This window comes from Drosophila sechellia, chromosome X (assembly GCF_004382195.2).
Source record: "Drosophila sechellia strain sech25 chromosome X, ASM438219v1, whole genome shotgun sequence".
Classification (NCBI taxonomy): Eukaryota; Metazoa; Arthropoda; class Insecta; order Diptera; family Drosophilidae; genus Drosophila; species Drosophila sechellia.
The window spans coordinates 12,854,697-12,874,312 of record NC_045954.1 but is presented as its reverse complement, the minus strand read 5'-3'; the positions used below and the strand labels follow the sequence as shown (position 1 = coordinate 12,874,312).

The following is a 19,616-nucleotide window of genomic DNA, read 5'->3' as shown; positions in this document are numbered from 1 at the left end:
ATTAATTTTCAATAGGTAGCAGATAAGCAGCAACCACTGATTAAATGCAACTTTTGGCATTTTTGATGAGATGAGTAGAGTGGGCGGCTTGAAGTTGTTGCTGTTGCGATGCTGCTGCTGCTGTTGACCCATTTTAAACCGACTTCGCGGCAGATGCAGCTCCTTACCATCGCGCCTGCGCAGAGTTTTCCCATCGCGGCGGCCTTGTTTGGAGCTGTTTGGGCCTCCGAGCCCGATCGGACCATCAATTGTGGTCGCTGGCAAAGTGAAAACAATGGCAAACAACTTTTACAATGTCAGCGGCTGCGGAGTCGAAGAAAAGTGACAGTGGAGCAAGCAATTAAAAATGGTTTTACGCGCCGAAAGAGACACACAAAAAGGTAAACACTGTCCGTGTTCAAGGTGCTGATGTGCAGACGCAGTACAGTAGGCACGCGCTAAGATGCACAAGTTTTCTTTAGTCTATACAAAAATCAATTTTAAATCAATATATCGACTATTTTTTTTATAAAAAAAAACCAGGGAAACCATTTTTCCAAAATATTAAAATTTGCGAAAAATTGAAAAAACCTAGAATACCCAAACTTGAATGCAAATCGATTGGGATTTAAAAAACAAACTCAACGAGGTATGACATTCCATATTTGGATAATTATTTTTAATGTTTTGATCAAAATACCGATTATTTTATTTAACAAAAAATCTGGGAAACCATTTTTCCTAAAAATGAAATATTTAAGAACGGTTTTTTGGGTATAACTCGACTAAAATTGGCCACACAGCAAAAAGAATTACCATTTTATACTCCCTGTTACCAATACTAACTATTCCTGTCACCTTTGAACGGATTTTGTAAAATAAATTTTGGTCCAAATTTTGGCATTTTTTGTAAGGGGTACCATCATCAAAATTTGCGAAAAATTGAAAAATCCTAAAATTCCCAAACTTGAATGCAAATCGATTGGGATTTAAAAAACAAACTCAACGAGATATGACATTCCATATTTGGATAATTATTTTCAATGTTTTGATGGAGATACCGGTTTCTCTTAACATAAAATCTGGGAAACAATTTTTTGCAAAAAATTCACTATTCAAGTTGGCTTTAACTTGGCCAAAAATGTTCATATGTCCCGCCGATCGCACTCTTATCGAAATATCGATATAATGTTATTTTAAAAATGGAAATTGTCTGAGCTACGTGTTGAAACAGAGAAACGCAATCTCTTTGAAAACCGTTATTCAAATTGTAATGAAACTCATTGAATTAACAATTAATAAAATTATAAGACTTTTCAGATACCGTGCAACATGGTACTCTGTAAACACAGTAATAAATATTTAAATCTTATTGTTAATAAAGCGGCTTTTGACGTGGATAGGCTGTGTTACTTGTGCTGGAGAAGGCGGCATTTTTAAATACTATAAACATCTTACAATGTTATGCGAGTTTCTGGAAAACTGTGGATAATATTTTGATTAATTTTTCTGTTTCTGATTTTTTTTTTTAATTTTCCTGAAATGTCCATTAAGAAATTTCCTTTAAGGTGGTCTAGCGTGCATTTTGGAACACGCTCTGCGAGTGGAGATATTTCCCAAAGACTCGGAAGCTAAACTTTCAATTGCATATTTAATATACTTTCTTAAGTTCTATAAACTTAAGTCGCACACATTTTCTTAACGGCTTTGCATTTTTAATTTTTAAAATGGTTGATGGCAGAAAACTTCGCAGTGTGAACACCACAACTATCGAAGATCGATACGAAATAGCGATGGATGCAATCGATGTTTGCGGAGCCTACCAATCGATGTACAACCACCACTGGCGGTCACTTCAGTTGTTTACTTTTTTACTTTGCGTGCAGCGGAAAACCGGGCCGAATTGAACTGCTCGATTTTTTTTTATTATTTTTTTTCGCCACCCTTGCCGCCGCATTTTGCCGCAAATTGGTGTAAATAGAAGAGAGGAAGCGATTGTAATGAAAGCGCGCGGTTTTTTCAGTGTGTGAAAATGTATCGAAAATGAAAGAAGTGAAGAAGGCGCAAAGAGAGCTGCTAAAGAAGTGCGTGCCGAAAAAAGAGAGCGGCGAAAAGTGCCAAAAATAAAACGACAAAATAGAAACCGAAAGAAAAATAAATTAAAACAGGCTCCGGAGAAAGGCGATCGAAAGGAGAAGAACGAACGAAGAGTGAGAGAGGCGAAAGCAACAGCAACAAGTGGGCGAAGATGTGCAAATGACAAATTGGTCAAAACTCCGACTCCTGTTTCCCTCGCTCTCTCTCACGCACTCCCTCGCGCTCGCGCACACTCGCACGCACATCCCCGACATTAGCCATCTCGCTCGCACGCGTTGAAAACGAGAACGGGAACAGGAACAGGAATTGGGAACAGCCGACGGTCAAGTTCAAGTGGGAACGGAAACGGAGCGCGCACGGAAAACATGCGGAGACCCTTTACAGCTTTGAATCGCAATCACTACTTCGTCATCGGCCTGCTCCTGGGCCTCCTGCTCAGCTGGCACGTTCCGCAGGACATCTGGGAGGAGGAGTGTCCCGAGGAGGCCGCCGAGAATCTGCTGATCGAGCGATTCGGCCAGGAATTCGAGCCCCACTTGAATCTGATTAACAAGCCGCTGGCGGCCAAGAAGCCGGTAAGTCACTGTTCCCAGTTTAGAGCCCCATGAAATGCATAACGGTACAAGTATGCTCGTTATAGGGAGGAGTTCTTTAAATTATTTTAGTATCTTTTGATATAGTCGCTGAATATTGAATATTATATATAATATTAAACAATTCATTCATTTATTAAACAATTTTCACAACTTTGTTGATTTGCAGATGAAGAAATTTATCCAACATCGTGCTTTATTTTCGGTAAAACACTCTGCATAATAGCCACTAACATTTCCGCATGAGAATATATTTAATATTAAAATTATTATTGGGATCATTTTAACCCTAAATCGTAATCTTTAGCCAATTGGAATGTTGTCGGGGTTACGAAAAACATAGTATAACTGAAGTTTTAGTTCCATTAAGCTAGTTTCCGAAGAATGATGGGTATGTGATTATTTGTAAAACTCATCAGGGGGCTTCCAATGCCATGCATGCTTATTAGACGGAAGTTATTAATGGATTCATTGTTGTACCGATTTAAGTAAAAAGCGTGAGTGCTCGTGCTGGTCTAATCAATAGAATAATCGGAAAACAAATCCACGAAATTGTATTTCTCAAATCGCAATCCGCTTCGATTTGCGGCGCCTCCTTGGCTTTCTGTGAAATGGTAGACGAAAATGCAAATGTTTAGTCGTCGACGGCATTGGCCACACATGCCTCATATGTATATGCACGAATATATATGTATGTACATATATTTATACATATATCATCGAACAACGGACAGTGCTGATAAGGCTTTATTGACCTTCCTGCTTATCGCCGGAACGCCACACTCGACTACCCTGAATTTCTTTAACCAGGATTGATCAAAGCTAAAGACATCTTAACACCTTCTGAAAGCATAGAAAATTGCTAGTTTTCAAGAAGTAACCTAAAAGATGTCATAAGACTGTTGCAAATCTCTTAAAACATACATTTTGTTCCAGATGCAACATTCAAGCTCTGTGAAATACTAAAAACTTCAACCAATGGATATTCGAAGGATGAGAATCATATTGAAAACCTCTTCACTTCCTGGGCAACACACGTGTGTCCCATAATGAGACATCTAGTTTCCCTAGAAACCGCCCAATCAACAAGTTATACCTTCACTGTAATTAGCACCGAACATTTGTTTCACATGTTGCTTAAAGTGTTTCCCGGGTGCAATGACCCATTCCGCAGTGCCTATAAAGCCTGTTGCCCGCCCAGTGACCGATTCGATTTTGCATTGATTTTTGATCAGTTTACATGTATATATTACTTCGATTGGAATTATTCCGCCAAAACCTTTGAATTTTTATTTACTCTAGCGTGTCTTGTGGAAAGTTCTCAAATTTTCCCGCCCTCATTTCCCCGTTTGATGATCGTATTTCACAGTTTTCATGCACTGCGACTGTAAATTCCACACGATCGGGTGCTTGTAAATTAAAATTTAAATAAATAAACGCATTGGAAATTATGACCAGCAGCAAAAAGTAAATGAATGTTAACTGATACTCCGTTCGTATGTATTGTAAATTATTCGTATGTTGCGACGGCGATCGAAGGCACAATTAATTGAATCGAAAAATGTGCGCAAAGAAACACGTGATATTCTGAAATAGTCGAGCCGGAAATACGCTTTAAGATATAATAAATATTTTAGCAACTTATATTTATACAAAAATGGAGATGGTACAAATTTCCAAAATTGATTTATATGCAGACAATTTGATGTTTTTTTTTCTTAGTATACTTATTTTAATTTAGTTAATTTTTAGAACAAGTTGTATGCCCTTTGAAAGAGCATCATGCCGACAATAGCTCAAATCGATTAAATATTTTCGTATGCCGTACGCTATTTTTGACCTCATGTTCAGCAAATTATGTTGGATTTTTTTCCTTTACCTCATATGCTGACGTTTGAGTTTTGTTTAACACGTCGAATGTATATAATTTTTTTGTGACGCCGCAGCTTAATTTAATGTTAATAATTTGTTGAACGTTTTTATGACACTGCAAACTGGATTGTTGCCATTATTTTGGAGGTGATGTAAAAGTGTCGCCGAAGTTGTCACACTTGTCCAAATTAAAATCTTGTCGGCATTACGGGAGTGGAATTTAAAATTTAACTGAGTTCCGATGTGGATTTTCTTGAAATTCAATATGCTTAAGTACTTATAGAACTTTAATCTTCTTATCGAGCAGTTACAAATTCTAGAAATTTTCTAAACATTTTCCATTCGCCACTTAAATATTGAATAAGATAATTATTTTCATTTTTATTGCGACTAAACCTGTGTCATAATGAACTAAACATGTTAATTGCCTCTACAAACATACAAGATCATATGCCATCGTTCACTTAATAAGTGTATATTATTTAATCACAATCATAGGTCAAATTGTTTCATAATGCTAGAAAAAAACGTGAAGACTCATCTAAAAATGTTTGCTATTTTTTTCGGTTGTTTTTTGTTCAGTTCAACGATGATTTGCATAACTCCTATATGGTTTTTTTTTTTTTCGTTTTCCTGTGTGTCGATGAAAATGACCACTTATATCTTTATTATTGCCTTTTTATGGGGCGCACATGGCTCAAGAGTCACCATTTCTTTGTTGGTCTTTTAAAGTGCGTAATGAGTGGATGTTTGTAGTAAAGTGCGGGTAGTTTTGACCACCTGGATGTTCATAGAAAATGTTTTGGAAACTCCGACTTAGGGATATTTACATTTTCCATACCCTATACGAAAGCATTTAATTGGAAATACAAAATATGATGGTATGTTTTCTATCCTTTAATAAATTAAATTTTTTATTTTAACCTGCATTGGCTGTAGTAATTTTCTGTATCAGCAATATTTTGGGGGGAAAATGATTCAATACCCTGTGAGAAAGGGTATAACAAGTTTATACAAAACTCGGACAAAAGTCGTCTTCCATTCACTTAATAAAAGACAATAACTGCGTTTACTTAGTTTGTCCGTGTTCGTGTGTACTTGTTGAAGTTAAAGCAAACATTTCTGGACACAGATATTTAACTATATACATATGTATCTGTATCTATAAGCTATACGTACGTACGTATATAGATGCGAACGAACCGAGTGAGAGATTGTGTACACACTATTGCTAAGTGGAAGTTAAGTGAAATCAGAGCCGGCAGCACTTTGAACTGCAACCCGTCGTTTTTTGGCCGTCCGAACGGCGGATCACCACCTCCTTCAGATGGCGATGGAGATCGATGCGGAGATCTGGATATTTGGTTATGTGGAGATGAGATCAATGGACGAACCTAGATGGATCGTATCCGATCCATCGACACCTGTCCGAACCGACCCAGTTGCCTTTTAGACATACTGTTTGTGTTTTGACTTTCAATTCCAAATTGTATAGGTTTCCAAATTTTCAAAATAAAAAAAAAATACAAAAAAAAAAATAGAATAAAATTCAAAAAGAAGCAAAGACATGGCGTGGTGCTTCCGCGACATTCGGCGCCACATGTGCATGCTGATGCGTCAGAACTTCGCCAAAAGTTGCGAGAAGAAGCTAAACGACCAGATCAACATGGAGTTGAAGGCATCCCACCAGTATCTGGCCATGGTAAGGTTTCCCAATAGGGAATATATATGTACGTACTATGCGTCCAATCCCCCGTAGGCCTACCATTTCGATCGCTCCGATATCAGTTCGCCCGGAATGCACCGATTCTTCCTGAAGGCGAGCGCTGAGGAGCGGGAACACGCGGAGAAGATCATGACGTACATGAACAAGCGGGGTGGTCTTATCATTTTGAGCAGTGTACCACAGCCGCTGCCCTGTTTCGCCAACAGCTTGGATGCACTGAAGCACGCAATGAAAATGGAACTGGAGGTCAATAAGCATCTGCTCGACTTGCACGCCCTGGCTGGCAAGGAAGCGGATCCGAATCTCTGCGATTTCATCGAGGCCAACTTCCTGCAGGAGCAAGTGGATGGCCAGAAGATCCTCGCCGACTATATCAGCCAATTGGAGAAGGCGCAAAACCAGGTGGGCGAGTTCCTGTTCGACAAGTATATGGGCAGCGGCATGCATCCTGCGAAATGAATACCCCAAAATGGACCACCATCCGATGAAGAATGCGTATTATAATTGGCGGACCCATGTGTGTGTTTAGTAAAGATTCGTTTTGTGGCCGATTTTGCTGCCACATTATCAGGTGGCTGGCGTAAAACTAACTCTATAAATAAACTCGCTTATCGGCTCCAAAAGTTTCGCAAGATTCTAATTGAAATCGACACCGAAACTGAGTCCAAAAACAAAGCTCCACGAAATCAACAGCTAAACCCATCTGATAACCCTTTAGTTGGACCATAGTGGATAGTATTGGATAGCACTTCTCCTTTGATCAGTGTTGTCAATCGGTTTGTAATCAAATGACTCAATATTTCTGTTAGATGATGCTAATCTGGAATCTATAAAGATAAAAGTTAAAAGAAGCCTGACATTAAACTACATTTGTTCTACCCATTATATAATAAAACACTTGGAACTTGACGATGAAGCAGTTGGTCTATACGATAAGCATTTGTGACGTATTAATAGGTTATCTATATAGATTGGGATCGTGGCAGTCGGCAAGACACGTCAAAGATAGTAACTAATTCATTTAGTTACATAGAATGGGATTGTTTAATAAAATGCGAAATAAGTGCAGTGTTTCGAAACATGGTACTAAATCGAATTAAATTTTGCCCGATCTAATCTCCGAAATCATGATCCCCCCTGGGAGTTTGTGGGGCATTCCCACATTGGCCAGCGAACTCACCCAGATCGCAGGGATCGTCATTCAGAACTGAATGCTGAACTGAATGGTAAGATCTTGGCGGGGCTTAATTGAAAAGCGCGTCGCATTTCCGGTCTAAAGTCTGAGGTTCGGAGGCATTCATACGAAGGCAGACTGTACATACATACAGTGCGATACAGATGCGGCCCCAATAAATTGCCATAAGCTGCGGACTAGACCAGACCAGACCAGACGATCTGTAGTAGTAGTAATCCTCCCCCGGCGTGCGGGCGTTAGAAAAACTCGGTGTCTGGTCGACGGCGTACTTGTCCCAATTAAGATTTCTGTCCAATCCAATACAATTTGCAGCTGGAAATGTGAAAAGCCTAGAGTTGCGAGATTGCCAGCTGCCCATATGCTGCATATATGTATATATGTATGTGCTATATATGTACCTGATCCGTATGCCATGCATATGGGTCTGTATATCACTTGTGACGATGCAAAGGTGTCGCCTCTAGATCTGTCAATATAAGCCCTAGTTTAGATCTTAAAGATCTTAAACACCCGCATTATAAATCGTTTCATTTTGAATTGAGTCTTAAGTTACACCCTTGTACACTTATGTTTTATTATATCGTCTTTTTAGTAACTAAATCACATCAATTTGAGTGGAGGTAATGCTGTTAGACATTACTCGAGTTATCGATACCCTGAGAGCCGTTCATTTGAGCTATAAAACCACGAACCTGTAATTAAAATCCACTTGCGATTCGATTGATAATTGAAACAATTACCGAGGGGTAGCCAATAGCCGATCCGTTGTTAATTTAAATAATTGATTTTGAATGCGGTTCCGTGACGTCTTCAACCAAATGACTAAAGGTCAATTGTAAATAAGAACTTGTAAGCCGTAAGTAATAGTTGCAAAAAGATACATGGCCAAACTAATAGGAATGTATCTGGTAGAAACACAAAATTGCGTATTAAGCTCGTTTTGAGAGCATCTAATAGAATAAACTGATTAAATAATTCAATTGCAATTAAATGGTGTAGTAATTGAATTATTTATAATGCTGCCGGCAGCACAACAACTAATAGATCACTTAAATCGAATGGCTGAGTTAATGAATCAAGTTTGCTTAAAACTAAAATCAATCAGTGAAAAAAACAATATTTACTTAGTCCATTTTTGAATTAACCCATGTATTAAAGTGGCTCACTCGCTCCAGATGAAAACCATGCGACGCATTACACTGCGCTTAAAAAAGCAAACACACCTTAAGTAGTCGGCCTTATAAAATAATACACACACTGGGCTATCTGGAGATTTATTACACCCAAAGCCGACGACGACGAGGGCCATATAATCACTGTAAACATTTATCGCGTCCTAAGTTCAAGTTGAACCTGCCAAGTGATTCATCGGGCCGAAAGTGAAGCCAATTCTTGTCACTTCCACAGAGTTTACCAAACCATCTAAACATCCGTGAGATAATTGGTTCGATTTCCTCCATGCTAGAATATTTTAACTTGCTTCGATGGGTATTCAAGCAAATTGCTTATTGTTGGATTGTAATATATTAAACATTTTAAGAGGTAGTCGTATATTTTTCATTCATAGTTGGAAAGCGACACTGCCCGTAAATAATATGATTTACTATATGGAAAGATTTTATTGGATCGTTAGTTATGATATTATAAACAACTCGATTCTTAACAAAGAGGCTTACTATTATACTACATTTTCTAGTTAATTAAATCATATTTTGGTCGTATTTATCACGTCGATATATCCAGGCTAACATAGATTGTCAATGGCGCAATTTCTTATTTATCTGACGAAAGAGTTGGGCCCTATATGCCCTATATGTGTGTGTGCTTGGTATTTAATTAAATTTTGTGGAATGGAAATTGAAATTGGAAATGGCTTTTGCTCCCATTCCAGTTGGAGCACGGTGACATCGTCTTAGCCATATCTATCTTCTGATAAGGCAGCACAATCGATAAGAAGTTTAGCCAGTTGGTTGGTTCTGGTCGTCAATAAATATACTCCTCTTAGCACCTTTTTCCACTTCCGTTGTTGTCATATTACGTCACAAGGCTGTTGGGAGCGTTTTTTACTATTTTTTTGTTTTGATAACTCAACTTTTGTGCCATATACCAAAATGTGTTGGACCACGTGCCCCAAAAGATTTCCTCGATCTATGGCGGAAATTTATCCACTGGCGGGAAAATTTATAAACGATTTCAAGCGAAAATGTGTGGTTCATGTTCAGGTGAATGTGGATTTGGGGAATTTGGATCCAAGATGCGAACTCATTGTTCAGGTGAAGAAACCTTTTAGTGAATCACATTTATGCCAGGCATGGCCTTGTTGCCAAAAGCCGGCAATATTGTAGAAATAGCCAGATACATTGGTTCAATTTAATCATATCTATAAGAAATTCTGAATAGATGTAGGAGTTAAAAGGTATTCTGGAAACAACGAACATACCAAGCAAGAAGTGGTTTGAATTTAAGTTGCAACTATTTATTTCAACTATTTATATTTATGTTCAAATTGGCCAGCACTTTTTCGAATCGCTTTCTTAATAAAATAGCAAAAAGCGACCACTGTTTCGATGTTAAAATGATGAAAGCACTGTATTCACTGAATTTCCCATGCATCATTCATATTTAGGAAAGCATTTTTATTTACCCAAAAACGCTACAAAATATCCAAGCGAACAAACACAGATCTCGAGAGCGATCTTAGCCCAAATGGATGTTGTGTTTTTTTTTTTTTCGCTGTGTTATTTTTACCCGTGGTTTATCTTTCGGCGATATTTACACATTTGATGATTGGCAAATGTGCGTGTGCGTCCAATCCTCCCCAGATCTGCCCCAATCCCCCGCCCATTTAGTCAGCGGGCGTATCTGTGGTATTGGCGCAAGGTCAGATCTTGAACCGATCCACTGCGGATCGGGGGATCAAGCTGCAACCCCAGCGCGGTAATTAAAGCACCACATGGAGCCATTAAGTGGGCAGCGATTGCATAGGAAACTACACTATGCGAGATACTCGCCACTGCACTGCCTGCAATTCAATTAAATCGCAACTCAAATGGCTTTTCTCGATCGATTTGATTGGCTTAGCACGGAGAAAAAAAATTGGCAAAGAAAAGTGGGAAATTTACGTGAATTTTCATGCATAATGATACAAAACATAAAGGAACATGTTAAAGTAATTATTTTTCTTACCATAAATGATTATTTAAGTATTTAGTGTATAGAAATACGAATTGCATATGGCATTGGATTTCTTTCTGTGCTAATATATGAATTAAGATAATCTAATCACTGATAATTGCTAGCTTATTGGGCCAGCAACTATTGGCGACACTCTACCTCTGCAGGTTACATTTTCAGAATTTTGTAGGTTTTTGAAACAAACGGATTGTGTAGAATCATAATTTAAAAAAATAAAAAATAAAAGCACAAAATAACACGGCGAGTTGGTTCAAAGTGCTTGCACATATGGGCAATTGCTTATTCGACGAGCTCCGTTGGCAGCCAAGGTGCAGTCACTGGCCTGGCGGATGGGAGCATCGGGAGGAGTGGCCGGCCACCTTGCACGCATCTCTTTGGGTTAAGATGGCCAGTACGTAAATTACCCGGTTAGGTTTGGCATACATGCAAATGGCGAAGGACGGCCAACCGCCCACTTAAACGGCAGCAAAAGTGTGTTTACGAATTTGTACCTGTTTCAATTCAAAAAAAAAAAAAATGTAAAAAATTACCTGGCACAGTGAGTCACAAAAGTCTGAAGTTCCACGAAATTCTGGCCATACTTATATTCCATTAAATTCGAAGATTTGGTGCTATAAATTAAGTGAGTATTTGTTTATAGCAGTTTTATGGAGGTGAATGCTTTAAAAAGCCATACAAAATGTTGAAATATTCAAAAGTACATCATACAAGTAAAATATAAAATCTGTAAACTATGTTTTTCATGCAAAGCTTATCGAAAGTTGAATTTAATTTAGTTTAATTTAAATATTAAATGACAGAAAGGCAGCTTAATAAGGACAAGTCACATGTGGCTTCTTAAGGCATGACAAATAATAATAAATATTCTTTCGACGTTCCCGAAGAATCTAGTTGTCAACTTCTGGAATCACATGGTAGTATTAAATCCAAGACCTGACGTTATTATCACTGTATCTAGGCATTCTGGGAAACGCAATGGGTATTTTTGTTTTATTATTATACAAGATAGTGGATAAAATAGCTACTCGAGGTGGGGGAATACCTCGTCATCGTGCTGCCTGGCAAACTTTGGACAGTCATCTAATCGTAAAGGAAAAGAATTAAAATGTGCCCTCAAGTGGCCAACGAAAAATTGGAGCCACTCGAGAAGAGTCGCTTTACCAGTCCGTCGTTTTGAGTGCTTAAGCGTGGAGGAATATAGATGTAATTGGGCAGATAAAAGACCCTTAACGCACTTTATACGCTTTGGAGTGCATGTCAGCGGCTAAAAATAGGCAGGTGAATATCAGGAGATAGTATTACTCATATTTCTAATTGGAATTGGTGGATGATCTTCAATCCTCTCGTATCGTGGTTGGAAATTGAAGCCTCTCCTATATCACGAGGCATCCAGTTCGTTTTAAAAATAAACTCGCTTTTCAAACGAAGTCACGTAGAATGCGGTGTAATTCTAGAACTGATCCCCTGCCCACAGATCGATCCACTTAGATATCAGGAATTTATGCATACCAAATCATGGGAGATGTTTTCAAGATCAGGGCACTCCGGAAATGGAGGGCCTTCAGATTTTCTCATGCTCTTGTTTCCTAATAATTTTAATTAATTTATTTTCCTTCTTGCAGGTGAAAAATGTGATTCGACCGCGTTACTACTCCTCAGAGCTGGGTATCCGGGAGAAGCTCTTCATCGGGGTGATGACCTCGCAGGAGCACATTAACACCTATGCGACTGCCTTCAACCGCACCACCGCCCATCTGGTGAACAAGATCAAGTTCTTCATTTACGCGGACAGTGTGAAGACCAACTACAAGCTGAAGAACATCGTGGGATTCACGGACACGCAGGAGAGCCGCCGGCCGTTCCACGTGGTCAAGTATATTGCGGACAACTATCTGGATGAGTACGACTACTTTCTGCTGGTGCCCGACACCGTCTACGTGGATGCGCGCAAACTGGTGAAGCTGCTCTACCACATGAGCATCACCTTTGACCTGTACATGGGTGGCGCCCGCATCGGCCTGGATCCTGCCGGTGGCGGTGCCTCCGCCGATGGCCAGTCGAACGAGGAGGAGGCACCCGGGGCCAGTGACCGCAACTACTGCTCCTTGGAGGCGGGCATCCTGCTCAGCAGCAGCGTCATCCGCAAGATGCGCAACAACCTGGAGCGCTGCGTCCGGATCGGGAGCACCAATGACCACAGTGTCAACATCGGGCGGTGCGTCAAGTACGCCAGTCGGGTGGCTGGTTGCCAGGAGAGCTTTCAGGTGAGTGAGTCGTCGATCTCCGATAGAAATGATTGAAGCATGTGCAATTTATTGGTGAATGACTCGATTAGATCTCTATCTTCTATTTACGCTTTCTCAAAATCTTTTCGTGCTGAAATCAATGAGCGCCCTATTTAAACAATTTGCTGTTGAGTAAAAAAAAACACACAGACGAAGCAGACATTCAAACAAATGTATCTTGATCTTTGGCCGAAAAAAAAAGTCAGTTCATTGATACAAAGTGCCAGAGATACCGGTTCGGTTGTTTTCTCAAATCAGTACGCTTGAGCAATAAAATAAAAAAGCAGTTTGACATTTGTTCAAATGTAAAACAATTACACCGAACAATAGTTCTCCATTGAATTAGACCAATAAATGCAATAAATATGCAGTTAAAAAAAATAAATATTTTAGCTTTGCTTTTGTAACGAAAACTTAACCAACACTGCTGCACATTGACCCTGAAAAGGCGAGAAAAATGAGAGCAAAGCACCAGCAAGCAAAGTACTTTTCAGCCCAGTGGCGTATTGGATGTTTGAAAAGGGGGTTCTTATATTAAATAAATTATATTAATTTTTTAATTTTAATTTATTTGTGCTTTATCCCTTATATATATATGTACATTTCATTAAAGCTAATGGTATAATTTGGTATTTACAGTGTTTAGCTAAGGCTTTCATCTGAAATATTTATTAATTATGTCTAGTTGACCTGTTTTTAGTTTTTTGTATAACAATAAATTATATTATTAATATTTTTATTGCATTAGGTAAATACCATAGGCTATGTATAATCTTAAGACTTAATCCCCAGCCTCTGAAATTCGCACGCCTCTGTTCGCAAAGATCTGGATGAGTAACCAAATTCAGAGCAAGACCAAAATCACTCAGTTGATGGACAACACAGTTTATTTAATTTCCAAGTAGCAACACAAGAATTTCTTTGCCGGCCAGTAGGGGGGGGCGTGGAACTGGGCGGGTAAGCTGTGAATGTTAACTTTCGAGTCGTGACAGTTTGAGAGCCACTTGACGAACATCTTAAGATACTTATTAGTATCTTATTCAAACTTATAGATGGGAGTGAACCTTTTTGGGGCCGTGGAATTGCATTCTCAGTTTATACAATCTATTTTATTAATGTGGGAAACCAACAATTTAATAAAGTCACTAATTTATTAGTCTGTATCTTTTTTTCCCCCTAATACAAGTACTAAACACCGTACTTTCGCTAATCGAAAGTACAGGTGGGTGTGTCTTGCTCATTATCATTTCTGATTATAGCCCTGTTTATATGAACACGCAGCTTATTTTTGCATAAACAGTCGAACACAACCGTGAGTAAATGGAACTTTTTCCGTTGAGATGTTAGTTTTGCTTTCGTTTGATTTCGATTGCTGGGTTTGTTTGGATTGGATTTTATTTATGCGCTGCGGCAGCATGGAATGATTTATGTCCTATGTGCGGTGGTATCTGCAGAAAAAATGCTTAGTTGTGGTGATTATAATGCCACAGTAGTTCCAGCCATGAGTTGTATGTTTCAGCTGAAATGTAGTGTTTATTCAGTCATCTTTCTGAGGAAAAAACAGACCATTAGGTAAACATTGTCAACTATTTTCAATCTTCAAGCATAACACTCATTTGATTGTTATTTTGAATTATGTAGCCTGTGCAATAGTTTGGTTTATTTAAACCAAAGTTCAATATTAATTGTTGAATCCATATCCAAATGCATATTTTGTTTTATTGATTAAACATTTTCCTTCATTTATAAAGGCTTGCTGAATGTTATTGCTTCGACTGCAGCTGTCTCAATAAAAACGGAGATATGCAAGTGTGTTTCGCTTAATTAACTGGCCCAAAGAGTTTGCCGAACGGCGTCTTCAAAAGCTGCAATTCGCTCGGGCATTGATTAATGTGCGCGGGCCAATTAAAAATGCTCCAAATGGAGAAGTGCCAAAGATGTGGGCAAATCCGCGATCGAATGGGAGATCTTTGTTCCATTAGCGCGACATTGTTAATTTAATTATGCTCGTTCCTTTTATTTTATGGATCGTAAAAGGGATCGCTTGTTGCGAGCATGTGGCACTGCTCCAGCCGTGGGATCCATGGCCCGACTTTCCTTCCACGGCATCGAGCGTTGGCCCTGAACCTGACCTTGACCATGCCCATGCCCATGACCATGTTCAACTCCAACTATATGTATCTGTATCTTTATTGACTTGCAGGGCATGCGGCAATTTAGCTACGCCTTGGATGCGACGAACCGTCGTCATCGCGAATTCAGCGAATTGGCCAAGGAGGAGGCCTTTCGCAATGCCAGCACCGTGTATCCCGTCCAGATGCCGGAGGACTTCTACCGACTGCATGCCTACTACTCCAAGGTATGCCAATAAACATTTATCAACTTGAAATCGCATGATTATCAATATTGAAAACCCATTGGTTTGCAGCACCACCTGGAGAAGGTGCAGGAGCGGGGCTATGCTTTGGAGCAGAAGTCGTACCGGATTGCCAATGGGAGTATATCGAACAAGATTCTCGAGATCCGGTGGCCACTGGGCGTGCCGCCACCGAGTGCGCCGGAGACGCGACACGACATCCTCACGTGGCAGCTGCTCAACGGGACGCACAGCTTCCTGCCCAACGGCAATGCGGAGCATGCGGTGGCGACGCTGTCGCGAATCGAGGCGCTGGACTTTGCCAAGGTCCTGGAGATAGCACTACAATATGCCGCACTCAAGCATCCGCGCCTGAGTTACCACAGCCTGCACAGTGCCTATCGGAAGTTCGATGCCACACGCGGCATGGACTACCAGCTGCATCTAAATCTGCAGGAGGGATCGGGTCGCAGCCGCCGGCTCGTGGTCAAGAGCTTTGAGGTGGTGAAGCCACTGGGTCGCGTGGAGGTGGTTCCCTCGCCCTACGTCACCGAGAGCACGAGAATTGCCATGTTGGTGCCCGCCTTTGAGCACCAGGTGCCGGATGCTTTCCTGTTTGTGGAACAGTACGAAAGGATTTGCATGCAAAACCAGGACAACACCTTTCTGCTGCTGGTGAGATCAAAACCATATACAATTTGAAGACAGAATAATGTAATCTCTTTCGCCTCGTAGATCTTCATGTACCGACTGAACTCGCCCAGCAAGGGCGACGAGGATCCCTTCAAAGCACTGAAGACACTGGCCCTTGACTTGTCATCTAAGTACAAGACCGATGGCTCCCGGATCGCCTGGGTGTCCATCCGGCTGCCGGAGCAGCTGAGCGAGCCGGTGGATCCGCAGAGCTGGCTGCTGCACGCCTCCATGTACGGACCACGGCAGCTGCTCAGTCTGGTGGTTGCCGATCTGGCACTGCCCAAGCTGGGCCTCGAATCCCTCGTGCTGCTGGCCACACCAGGCATGGTCTTCAAGGCGGACTTTCTGAATCGCGTGCGCATGAACACGATACAGGGCTTCCAGGTGTACGCACCAATTGGCTTCCAGATGTACCCATGCCGCTGGGCGCAGTTCTGCCGTGAGTGCGACACCTGCGACGTGAGCCAGAGCAGTGGCTACTTCGATCGCCACAACCACGACGTGATCGCTTTCTACAGCCGGGATTATGTCCAGGGTGAGTGAGGGGGGAAACTTTTCCAGTTAACTGGTCTTTTATTTACTCCCTACTCCTTCCGCTTCAGCTCGCAAACTGTTACATCCGCAGGGACTGCCGATCATACGCAACGACCTGGACATCGACAAGCTGCTGCTGCAGCCTGCAGAGGAGACGCGACCACCGGGCGTGGAAAGCATCCTCGATATGTTCGTGGCGGCACAGCACTCGGTGCATATACTGCGCGGAGTGGAGCCGAATTTGCGCTTCGGCCAGAATGTGCGAAACCATCTGTCTCGCGGAGGAACGCTGCCGCAGATCGTGCCGGAACGCTGTGGTCGGGAGCAGTGCATCCACCTGGCGTCGCGCAAGCAGATCGGCGACGCCATAATACGCTACGAGGACAAAAGTATTCTACACAAATAGTTGGGATCCGATGGCTCCTTTCCAGCTCCAGCTCCAGCTCCTGCCTGTAATATCATCAGTTCCTTTTTAAGATATTCCCATTGTGTACATGACCGTGTGTTTGATTGAGCAGAATGAATGAATGTAATCTCTGTGTGTGTGTGTGTGTGTGTGTGTGTGTGCATGCCAACTCTTATACTCGCACCCAAAGCTTAAATTAAATCCTATTCAGAATGAAGTGATGGTGGGACTGGGACCCAAGTATAAGACCAGCAGCGGACCTATCTCAATCCGAACTTAGTGTTTAGGCCTAGGCGATTGCCGTTGTTGCTTGCTTTAAAGTGAAACTTTCAATGCTCAAAAATGGTAGACAGCAATTAGTTAGTTGGTTAGTTAGTAATTAACGTAGCGTAGTGTTAGCTGCCAAATGTGGGACACTTGTTCGAGCCATTCAACAGACATTCGATTTTCGCATGTAAATACTTAGCATACGCCACAATATCTCTATTAACGATTCCTAGTAAGTTACGCAGGCACCATTGCACCATTGACTCCTATTTAAACGACTAGTTAAGCTAAGTGTTATACTACTACACTAATCTAAGTGAAACGAACGATGTGGCTGTACGACAAATAACCAGATGCCGCCTTGCCTCAAAGTGTTACAATCCCTCTAAATGGGCTCTCTCAAAGACGGTGTGCCAAAAAAAAAGAGAAGGAATTGCTGTTGAAAAACTGGTCTAAATCGGGGAGTGCTTACTTTGACTATGTTCCTCTTTAAAAGTTAAAGCTTAAATCTTAGTATCGGCTGGGTGAAAATATAAACCATAGTTCTATCGAAACTTTGCCCACGAAATAACAATCCAAAAGTATTGCTAATTGTCAGGGCTTTTGTGCCAACGAAAAAGCCCATTGTAAATAAAAAATATTATATTGTTAAGTGCTTGCCAGTTTCACTTAGCCGATGTCCATTGTTAGTGTATCCATGTTATCCATTTGACCATTTGCCAGCACATCAGTTTTAGCATCGAATAAGAAGTCTGCCAGTCAAATTCTTATCATTACGATAACGAGGGGAAATCCGATTAATTTATTACAAAATTTATTAGCTATATATGTACTCGCATGTACGCTCGTCAGGGTTTATCCCTCTACCCAAACTTTTTATACATTTAGTCATAGTGTACAACTACTGTATCTGTACTGTTTACGTGTAGGAATTGTTGTTATTGCAGAATAAAACAAATTATGAATGTGCATATGTACAATAAACATCAATGTTTTCTTTAATTCGATCGTTTTGCTTGGCTATTTCTGCAGCAGGAAGGTGAGATCCGCTTGGGGTGCTAGCTCCTCAGTGCCACCGTCACTGAAAAATAATGAATTAATGAACAACATAAAAGTTATTCGAATGTAAAAAACCAAGAAGTTAAACTTACGGAACCCATTTAAACCGTATTGACCGATTGAAAGTGTGTACTTACGCTTTGAACAGCTTGGCATTGCGATCGCCCAGGAGGATGGCCTTCTCGCCCTGAACCCGGACACTGGTGCCCTCGCGAAGACCCAGCACGGGCAGTCCATGGTAGGCCACGAACTCCTCCAGCCGCTCGTCCCGCGTCTCGCCCTTGTGCCGACTGCCCGCCTCCGGATCCAGATAGTGCGGATTGATGTTGAAGGGGACGAGGGCGAGCGCCTCAAAGCTCGGCGGATAGGCCACCGGCATGTCGTTGGTCGTGTGGATGGATCGGGTTGCCACATTCGTGCCCGCACTGCTACCCACGTACGGCAATCCACGCTGGAGCACCAGTTCCCTGATCGGATCGAGCAACTTCATCTCGTAGAGCGAGCGCAGCAGCACGAAGGTGTTGCCGCCGCCCACGAAGATGGCCTGTGCCTCCCTCAATGCCTGCTCGCGATCCGGCTTCGTGTGCAGTCCCTCCACATTGAATCCCCACGGCTGCAGTGCATCCCGCACAGTGGCAGTGTACTTGTCGTGATCCCGCAGAGCGTAGGGCACAAAGAGCACGGTCTTCACATTGGCACTGCAAGTAATTGGAGGGTTTGTTCAATTAGCAAAGAAGGAATTCACATTTTGCCTTTGTGTTATCAATATAAAATACATGTTCTCTTTGTTCCAAAAGTGTAATAATGTATCTTCTCATATTTTGATTTACAATGCCTTAAGATCATAGCAATGACATGGTCACCTACCTCTTGAAGAGATCCTCCAGCTGGGCGCGCGCATGCTCCAAGTATCCATGGCCGTGCAAGCGCGACGAGGATAGCAACAATAGGTTCCGTGCACTGACCATTTCTATAGCAATCTAATCGTGGGCCAATGCATGGGCTGGATGGTTCAGCCAGTCGACCAGATTATCAGGGTTTTACGGCCAGCCGCTAGGGATGGGCTCCAGAAATATCGGAGCAAGTACCTCCGCCAAGCGAGCTTATCACAGGGCGCCGCAAAGCCATGGGTGTGAGCGAAATTCCTTTAAAAGGGGTTTATTTTCCAGAAATTTAACCACTCCATAGCCGTGTTAAGTATATGTTCTGCGTATCTGCGAGTTCTTCGATATCGATAGGAAACTCACGTAGTGAGTTCCACGTCAATGGAACCCTGATACCAGATGAAAAGGTATCGATACCATATATATGTATATATACATATATACGATTTCCATTTGGTGCATCGTTGCACTT

General features: G+C 41.4%; 3 protein-coding genes across 4 annotated transcripts; 2 read left to right on the top strand and 1 right to left on the bottom strand.

Annotated features, from left to right (window-relative positions):
- Positions 1-1,828: 1,828 nt before the first annotated feature.
- On the top strand, positions 1,829-18,185 carry LOC6618623 (chondroitin sulfate glucuronyltransferase). 2 transcript variants are annotated; one of them, XM_032724926.1, is made up of 7 exons: positions 1,829-2,651; positions 2,839-2,874; positions 12,280-12,921; positions 15,146-15,301; positions 15,371-15,973; positions 16,034-16,529; positions 16,597-18,185. In XM_032724926.1, the coding sequence occupies exons 1-7, from the start codon at positions 2,442-2,444 to the stop codon at positions 16,932-16,934; spliced, it is 2,481 nt and encodes an 826-aa protein (XP_032580817.1). In that variant the 5' UTR covers positions 1,829-2,441; the 3' UTR covers positions 16,935-18,185. The 2 variants fall into 2 exon arrangements, with proteins under 2 accessions (XP_032580817.1, XP_032580818.1); XM_032724927.1 differs by lacking the exon at positions 2,839-2,874 and having other exon boundaries at positions 1,830-2,651.
- LOC6618624 (ferritin heavy chain B) lies at positions 4,419-8,275 on the top strand. Its single transcript, XM_002042847.2, has 2 exons — positions 4,419-6,243; positions 6,301-8,275. Exons 1-2 carry the CDS (start codon positions 6,109-6,111, stop codon positions 6,724-6,726), a joined length of 561 nt encoding a protein of 186 aa, XP_002042883.1. The 5' UTR covers positions 4,419-6,108; the 3' UTR covers positions 6,727-8,275.
- On the bottom strand, positions 18,167-19,478 carry LOC6618622 (probable alpha-aspartyl dipeptidase). The gene is made up of 3 exons (XM_002042845.2): positions 19,128-19,478; positions 18,398-18,958; positions 18,167-18,282 (listed from the first exon to the last, which is right to left on the bottom strand). Exons 1-3 carry the CDS (start codon positions 19,226-19,228, stop codon positions 18,222-18,224), a joined length of 723 nt encoding a protein of 240 aa, XP_002042881.1. The 5' UTR covers positions 19,229-19,478; the 3' UTR covers positions 18,167-18,221.
- Between the last annotated feature and the right edge of the window lie 138 nt (positions 19,479-19,616).